We start from the raw sequence: 9,491 nt of genomic DNA on the forward strand, positions 1-9,491 counted from the left end.
TTGGGGCAGGCAATGCGGACATATGCTTGCTGAGTTAAATTGCCGTACCTAGTCACCCAAAGGCCTTTGGTAGTTTGGTGCTTCTTCCTAGGAGGCTGTGAGTCTCCTGTTTTTGTGGGTTTGAAGTGCTCTCGTGTGCCTCCTACTTACAACTCAAAATTCATGAGATGATCCCAAATGTTTGAAGGTTTGAGAGTCTGTGGGAAGTGGTGATCTCATTGCCATCCCTACTAATGGCAATGCAGGTAGAAAGGGGTAATTCCAATGCGTATGGCCGGCCTTATTCCAGAGTTTGTTGGAAGGTTACCTGTTTTGGTTAGCTTGTCAGCTCTGAGTGAAGACAAACTAGTTCAGGTGCATGGTCACCGATGGAAATACTCAAACTGCCCCCGCAATAAATTGATTTCTCCTTTCACTGAAGTTCTTCACTTTTGCCTTTCTTTTACGGGAAAGATTACGGTATCGTTTTCCTTGATGTACATTACGTCTCGAAGCTGAAAAATGCTCTTGGTAAACAGTACAAGAAGATTTTCCGGATGAATAATGTATGCTGATCTATTAGTAGTCTACATGATAATATTTCGTTGAAAACATTCATTCGAGTGAGTGACATGTGGCTCCATCGTTGTGTAGTGTGCCTAGGGACCTTTACTGCTGCGTTTTATGGTCTACAAAATTTGCCAGCTAAGAAACGAGGAGTTCATGATGTTTTTAATGTAGCTGGAGCTGCTTCGGCCACTGCTGCAACCTTTGGTTCGATCTGTAAGGCATTACTTCACATGCTTGAGATATTGTCTATTAACCGTTATGCTGTAGCTTACGAAATCAATGTATCACAATTTTATATTCCGTTAATAACTCACGCTAAACGGAAAAAAGAGTTTCTTTTCTGAACTTTAGTTTGTGTTAGTACCAGGATCACTATAGTGGCGTGCAAGGAATGTCGCTCCCGGTGCAGCTCTTGGAGCTGCAGTTTGCTTTCCTCTTGGTAAGTATGAGATTAACACTGGGTCAGAAAAACTCCAATAAAAGCTTGCTCATATTCTGAGTTTCTTTATAGTCAACGCGATTTCCTGATCAAGAGTGAGATTAGTTAGCCAAGAAGCAAGACGTTGGAAGGGGTACAAAAAAATATCTTAGCTGAATGATCTCAGAATTTTGCTGCTTTCATGATTGTATGTCGGACATGCAAACACTACTGCTTTTCACGAGGCTCAAACTGAAACTTGACATGAAAATGTGTAACAAGACCATACTCTTCTTTTTGTTTTTGTTTTTTGTTGTGTGACTAGACATTCTATTTTGGGGTACCGTGTTCTTGTTTGCAGGCTGGCCCCATTTGAAGCTAATGGAGAAAGCAAATGGAGTTTGGCTACTTCCCATGGCATGGATCAAAGGGGAGAGGCCAGGACTGGTGGGGGTGCTACAATCGAGAAGCTTGAAGAGAACTGGAGTAAATAAACTGACCACTGCCACTCGAGTTCGCCAATAGCTTCTTTCCAAACAATGTATGTAATCATAGAGTTCGAATAAGAAAAAACCAGAAGTAACATACAAACAGCCTTGTAATTTTCGACAATATGTGCAACATTTGCATTCCATGAGAACTCACATTTACGTCATAATTGGTCCAAATATAAGATAATATGATTAGTTGATGCCTAAATATGTGATTTTCGGCAAAATAAATGGATTTCAATAATTATAATTTTTCAAGCGCACCGCAAATTCGCGAGAATCACTGAAAATTCCCTAGTTAGGTGAATAGGCTAAAATTCATGCAAAGTCTTCAAACCCATCACGTGGTCAGTTGAAGCTAGCAATGAAGAGAAGGTTGATCATTCTTGGGAAATAACGCGGACCAATGAAAAATCGAAGTACTTATCCATTTGACCAAAAAGGGGCCAATCGAAATCTAGGTTGAGTGTTTTGACTCTCCAAATTGTGTTCCTAAGGCACAAAAATACAAATCCTTAGCTGCTAACTACTGGCAAGATCCAAAATGAATATATAAATTTGTAAAGAAACGGAAGGGGGTTGTATAGTATCTACGAACTCTCTGAACCTACCAATCGCACAGTATCTATACGTATCTAATGTCTATCTAAAAGCAGTACATGAGGTCTATGCCTTGGCAAAAGTTGTCATGTCCCTTTCAGCGCCATGTCCTAAGGTTTACGTGCATCAAATCACAGTGTAACCTATGAAAAACACTCATTAAATACAATGACAAATGTTCCTTTACCTCTTCCTCCTCTATTTGCTCCCTTGTTTTCTACCGCTATCAACTGCCGATGAAGCTCCGACCAAAAAATAAAGAAAAACTGCCGATGAAGTAGCCTTGCCGGATTTTTGGTAAAACATTCCATATGGATCAGCTTTAACCAAGGCAGTTGTAAGATCATTTATAGATGTTTAGCTGATTGCATTATTCATCATCTCATTAAGTTAAATGACAACCGGGTTTGGGGCTTTTAAAAAAAGAGTGGTTTAAATTCACCATTTGCTCAAGTGTGCCGTGCATTGCCGTGCATGCCATAAGCGTCGTGCATGTGTCATAAGTGTGACGTGCATGTGCCGTGTACATGCTATGCATATTCCAACACAAACATAAAAAAAAAAACGTGGATTTCAATTAAAAAAGCATCGCAACCCCAATTGACATAAGTACCGATAAGTCATGATTACTTTTTGTTTGTATAGATTGACTTCGAAGTTAGCAACTACCGCCACCGCCTCCGCCGCCGCCACAACCTCCTCCGCTGCCGCCACAACCTCCGCCGCCACCCCCACTTCCACCACAGCCACCATCCCCATTGCCACCATAGCCACCGCTGCCGCCGCCACAATTAGCCCTGCTAAAATCACCACTAGCCAAGTAAGAAACACCAGCTCCGGCAAGATTGCCCCCTCTGCCGCCACCACTACGACCCTTCTTTTCGCGAGGTTCCTGCTCGCTTTTGCCGCATGCGAATATGATCATGGAGATGAATGCTAGGGAAAATGCAACCACGCAAAGCCATGTCAACTCCAGTTGGCTTCCATGGCCATTAGTAGCATTAGCAAGAGGAAACACCTCTCTAGCCATTTTCTCTAGTCTCTCACCTCCCACACGCGCACAATGTGTGCTTTTATGTACACAAATCCCCTCCTCTGATCTTGTCATTAATTAAGTCCAGGACTCCCTTGCTAAAGATGGAGCACTGTAATGAAGTATATTTATGGAGATTAAAGATTTTCCTAAAATATTGTTAGAGATATTATTAGATATTTTGGATATGATTTGATATTTCGTTATTCTCTAAGATAGCTAATTTTATTTCCTATGCATATTATTCGTGTATAGATATCATCCTCTAATAACGTGTAAAGCTAAGCCAATTAAGTAAAGATATAACCTTCATTGATTCTCATTCCCTCTCTTTTGAAGATCCTAGAATATTTGTAGTGGGAAGTGCAATGCTTCCTTATATTGCCTATTGGTGAAGGATCTTCGAAATTGCTTCTAATCAAACTTGAAATTCTTTGCAATAGAAAAAGAAAATAAATTGCCAAGCGGTAACATTGAACTCGTCAGCGCATCCATATAGAAAGAGTCAAGCAAATGCCTACGTTGATGGTCATTCCACATTGATAAATTTCATACTTTTATTATGCTAAAAGCGAGCATATGACGGTGAGATACTATTTTTACATGTAATTGCTAACTTCAATTATGGAGCTTCATTGCTTAATATCGAATCTGGTAAATTACTGTACTAAAAGCGGCCTACATTGGTAAATTACTTATTTGATGCGGTTTGGTCATTATTGCTCTGAGCCATAATAAAAGACGCTAATGTTTTTAGTCATGACCTATTCACATCAATATCCATGCAAAATACCTATGTTTATACTTAAAATTGGTGATTGTAAATGCATGAACCATGCTTTATTGATCTTGCTGAATATTCTTCTGCAGAGGATTCATTTGCTTTAGTTCGTCATAAGACCCCAAAAAACAAAAATAATGTAAAGAAATGAAAGGGGTCGTGGCCGAGAGCTGTTTTTAATAGAGACACCAAGCTTTTGCTCGGAACTTTCATAAATCTTCAACAAATTTCTTCTAGTTAAGGTAATGAAGATGGAGAACGAGATGGGAATGTTGCTCATGGCAACTTCTTGCATTTGAGGTGAACTTAGCAAGCTCTTAGTCTAACTTTACGTGTCATTTTTTGACTTCAAGATTAAAATGTTGTCTCTTGAATTTATGTGTTAGGTTGTGAAAATTTGAGGTGAGAGTTGAACTCATAAGACATTTAAGAGCAATTAGAACACTGCCTTTGGTTGGTGGAAATTCTCGAGAGACACAAAGGAGAAAGAGGGGGGAAAAAACGGGAGAATGTCATTCTTCACCGAAGGGGAAATGACTTCCCGCCTATTTGCAAGCCATAATGTCAAACACTTATACCTCAAGTCACAAAATCTAAACTTTCATAAACATTCTCAACTGTTGGATTTTCTAATTCCCTTGGTTAAAATGACATTGCGCCAAAAATCTAAACATTGCAAGTTTCCAATTCTCAATTGAATTAGTCTTTGGGCGACTTCAAATATCAACGTCCGAGAAATATAAAACTATTGTCAATGGGGGACATCTGGATAATCAATGTCAGTGGTTGAAGACTAATCACTAAAGCTTCCTTATTTTGAGAAATTACACATCACGAGATTTGGCTGATACGAAACAATGCTCAAAAAGCACGTCATCTTTGTCCAGGAGTGAGAATCGAAGTGGCAATCAAACCAAAGATATAACTTATATAAGCTCAGCATCTTTACACAATGTATAGTGAGCTCAGCATCTTTACACAATGTATAGTGTGAAGACGGCGTGAAAAGCACATCAGGAAACCCCCAAGGTTGCCAACAAGTCAGTTGCACATGATAGGTCACATGATATCGACAAAGGAGAAGCGCTAATTTACAATGGAAGACACGAGCTTCACTAGGAATCGAAGATAAAAGAGACAAAGGGCTAATAAAAAAATCATTTCTCTATCCCTTTCTGTAGTGTTGACACCTATTTTTAATTTGCCCAAAATTAATTGCACAAAATTTAGGAATTAATTTTCTTTAATTCCTAAAACAAAAAAATATTTCTATTTAAATGCATTGCATATAGACATTAGGCATATGTGCATTAATAGGGCCTATTAGAGCATATTTTCTTAAATTTTAAACAAAAATTTAAAAAAAAAAAAAAAAAAATTTTTCGGGCCGGGTAGTGGGCCGACCATTACTGCCCTTTTCTTTTCCTTTTCTTCCCCCTCCTGGGCCCCGGCCCATTCTTTTTTTTTTTCTTTTCTTTTCTTTCTTTTCTTCCCTTACATGGTGGGCCTGGGCCCGACCCTTTCTTCTTCTTCTTCCCCTCGTGGTCGCTCTCTCGCCCTGTTCTCCTGTTCGCGGCGTCACGCCGGCCGCGCAGCGGCAGCGTGGCTCCTCGCCGTCGCTATCCGCGGAAGGAAGGCGAGAAGAGCACGCCCGACAGGGCGGCATTAATTGCGTCCCGTCCTCCCCGTTGTCCGGCTTCCCTTATCTCCTCCTCTCGGCTCCTGTTTATGCGCTGCTTCTGCGCCTCAGGCCGATCCCACCTCTGCTGCCAGGCCTAAATGGCCGCGAAAGTCGCGCGCTGAGTAGGCCGGTGCGGCATCGTCATTACGTGCAACGTACGGAGCGAGAGGCACCGTCGTCCGGCTATAAATAGCCAAAGGGAGAGAGAGCCCGTCGGCGAAATTGAGAGAGAAGCAGAGAGAGAAAAATTGAGAGAGAAAGAGAGAAAATTGAGAGAGAAAGAAGAAGGAAAGTCGGTTTTACGGAGTTCCCGGCCGCGTCGCCGTCGCCCGATCAACCGGAAAGCCCCCCAGGCAGCGCGTGACAGCGAAGCTCGGTCGGCCCGAACCGCCTGTTTTGCTCTTTTTTACTGCGCTCGGTATGGCGGGACTCGCGCCGGCCGTTTCGCGTAGAATCCGCCCATACCGTCATCCCCCGTCCGTGTGTCTCACCCAGAAGGTAGGTTGGTCCTTTGAATCTCCAGGTTCGCGGAACAGTCGAGATTGTTGTTTTAGGCTTACACCATACATTCGACAAAGTCCTCAATGAAACCGGTTTTTTGTTTTGGTCGCCGGCGTGGCAGCAGTGATCAGACAGTGACCGGTGGGTGGAGAGGCTTGGTTTTACTCCCGGGAGGCCGATTTGGGGCGGCGCCGTGCAGGTCGGCCGGTGAGAGCCGTTTGGCCGACGGGAGGTGCTCCCCACCAGGTTCGGCTGACCAGTTCGATTGACCCGGCCCGGTCAACGCCCCGGGTCGGATCCGTTGAGCCAGTCGGTCAGTAGGCCCGGTTCGGCCGTCAGAGCCGGGTCGCAGCAACAGTCGGATCATTGACCGGAGTCGGTCAGTAGGCCGGTTCGGCCGATCCGACCCGGGTCAACAGCCGGGTCGAATCCGTTGACGGGTCGGTTCGGCCGATCTGGATCCTTTTTTTTATTTATTTATTTATTTTTATTTTATTTTATTTTACTGCTTTTAAAAAAAAAAAATTTAAAAAAATTTCAAAATTTTTTTTTTCTTTTCTTTCTTTTTCTTTCTTCTTTTTTATTTGTTTTTTTTATTAAAAAAAATATTTCGTATTTTATTTTATTTTTTTTATTTTATTAAAAAAAAAAATTTATTTTATGTGATATATTGTTGTTGTTTTAATCTAATGTGATATTATTTTGTAAGTTTTTGTCTTATTTAAATTAGACAAGCCGAGGTTGCGCGGTAGTATTTGCATGTTAGTTTTTATTACGTTGTATTGTTATGCATGTTTTTAATACAATTGCATGAATGTTGTGTTTTTGAATGTCATCGACTTAGTTAGGGTTAGAACCTTAAGGTTTGCATGAATTCTTTGTGTTCTGACTAGCGATCATTCCCGATTATGCACTCGCTTGATCACCTCACATATTAGGAGAAAGGTCCTAAAATCAATCCAAATTGCACGACAAATGTTTTCATAAATGAAGCAGGGGTAAAAGGTACCGAAAGGGCATTAGTTATCCAACTAGTGTAACCAAGTCCCGAACTCATTTAATCTACGGTTCGTAGGAATAGGGTGATTCTCCCATCACCCTATTTGGGTTTCTAATCGACCCACCCCAAATCGATTAGTGGCGACTCCTTGATATAAACCACTTGCATGTTAAACACTTAAACCCTAAGTCGCGATATGGTATGGGCTTGGGAGAGCCCGAGTTAAGTCCCGAACCTAGACTTAGCACGTACCCGGGCGAGCCCCCTTTCTCTTTGCATGTCGTTTAAAAAGGGCTCGGGAGTTCGGTCGCGACAATGGCGACTCATTTGGGGACTTGTTTTTTTAAAGTGGACTTAGGCCAAAAATTTTATCTGTTCAAAATGATTTTTGTTTGGCGGCAAGGACTCCGGTATGAACGACATTAAGGAGTTATTTGTTCTTGCGGGTTCGAATTGATTGTTTATAATTTGTTGTGCATGCTTTAATGATTTAGCACTACACCGTTGCACACACAACCACGGCGGACTGGGCCGCGATAGGGCATCCTAGGATGGTGTTAAGAAAGATACGACCTCGAACTTGAGTCCGCGATGTAGAGGTTGCCTTTCTTTTCCCGAATTTATTTCTAAAAAATCGTAAAGAAGTATCTTAGCGCTATTCGCGTGACTATAAGATATTCCTTTCGGTCGGCCGAGGATTAAAAGGACTTGACACCAACGCGAGGCTGCGACGGTCGGGCACCCTTTTAACTTCATTTCTTTGGGCCGATCTAGATAGAAATCGAACCTCACTCCTCATGTGTATGTCATTGTGATTGCCATGGTTCAAGGAAAGGTATATATTCGTCCCTTTTCATTTTATTATCCAGCGTACTTATTCATTTGATTCGTTTTTTAGGCCACCGTTGATTGCATTTTATACACGATGGGAAGAGTGATGTCCAATTTGTCCCCACTCCTAAAAAGAGCTTACGGCATGGTGGGGACCGGCTCGATCAAAATGGCCAACGGTATGTTAAAGCAAGAATTGGTCGCTACTCCACTTGCTCAAAATCAACATCCATTACGGCATGATGCAAGCATTAGCACATTTCGGTGTCCACTAAACATCCACTTTCATATTCGGTAAGTTTGAGATGACCCCGACCCTGGAGGAGTACAGCGTTGTCATTGGAAAGCCTTTGGGATCTGAACTCATCAAACCACTTTTGGGTAGTTACAAAAAATGGCCGAAGAAAATGTCCGCCTCAATAATATGGAAGATGAGATGAAAATGGTCATCAATGCGATCCAAAATCTCACAAAGCAGGTGGAATCCATTCATGGCAAGCTTACACCTACGCTGCGGCGGTTGAGGTGGTGTTATCACCACCGTCTACGGAAAAGACAAAGCACGCGGTGACAATAAAATGCCCCCTGAGACGATCCAGCTTCCGCTTGGCTGTTAGGAAGCCGAACTCGAAGGCGTACCGGTGTGTGAACGGACAAACGCCTTGCAAAGGTCGAAGAAATCTTTGAAAAGCGACTCTGAGGCCCGCAACATGCCGTTCCACTTGACATGTCCATATACAAACGGGTCAAAGTACCGGGAAAAATTCAAGATGCAGGAATTCGAGAAGTATGATGGCACTTCATGCCCAGGACATCATTTGCACATGTATCATGTGCGGATGACCCAAGTACGTTGACAATGAACCTCTCATGATTCGGACCTTTCAAGCGAGTTTGGCGGGCGGCCTTGACGTGGTATATGTCGAAAGATGTGGATGCTTTTAAGTCTTGGGATGATGCGGCGATGCATTCCTCAAGCGATATCGGTTCAACCTTGGCGTCACCTTCACTCGTGACGATGCGGAACGCACGGAAAAGAAGAAAAGCGAGTCATTCAAGGAGTATGCCACCGGATGGAGGAACTTGGCCGCCGGGTTACCAGGCTCATTGATCATGAACAAGTAAAATTGTTCATAAAATCGCTTCCATACGAATACGCGTACACCTGGTTGGCGCCATTCTTGAATCCCTTAATCGTCTCGTCCTGTGGGTGAACGAATTGAAATGGGGCTGCGTGACGGATGGTTCACGAGATCCACTTCCACAAGTAAGAGACTCCGCCCACGAAAAGAAGGAGCCCACGACGGATGGAAACATTGCGTATACCAGGCATTGTTCATCCTCTCGGACAGTGGTCAAGTGAACAGTGGCATGACCTACCTCAAGTCGCCGGCCTCGGGCGATATAAGAAAAGACAATTCACTCCACTTTGCTGGATCCCTTCTCAAGTCACGGCCATACTCAGGAAGAAAAACTCGCTTTCTACCGAACCAAAACGATGACTCGAAAGCTTCGAATTATGATCCGTCAAAAAAATGTGACTATCACATGGGCGAGGTGGGGCATTCGGCGATGGCTTGCTATACCCTCAAACACCGATCCAAAA

At 42.8% G+C, this 9,491-nt stretch overlaps 1 protein-coding gene and 1 pseudogene across 1 annotated transcript; one reads left to right on the forward strand and one right to left on the reverse strand.

Moving 5' to 3' along the window:
• The first annotated feature begins 611 nt into the window (after positions 1-611).
• On the forward strand, positions 612-1,461 carry LOC115662297 (uncharacterized; annotated as a pseudogene).
• Positions 1,462-2,716: 1,255 nt separating this feature from the next.
• On the reverse strand, positions 2,717-3,088 carry LOC115662296 (uncharacterized). The gene has a single exon (XM_030584459.2). The coding sequence runs from the start codon at positions 3,086-3,088 to the stop codon at positions 2,717-2,719; it is 372 nt and encodes a 123-aa protein (XP_030440319.2).
• Positions 3,089-9,491: the final 6,403 nt, after the last annotated feature.

Source organism: Syzygium oleosum, unplaced genomic scaffold, assembly GCF_021117445.2.
Source record: "Syzygium oleosum isolate NSW1041296 unplaced genomic scaffold, Sole_v2.1 Sole_v2.47, whole genome shotgun sequence".
NCBI classification, from domain to species: Eukaryota; Viridiplantae; Streptophyta; class Magnoliopsida; order Myrtales; family Myrtaceae; genus Syzygium; species Syzygium oleosum.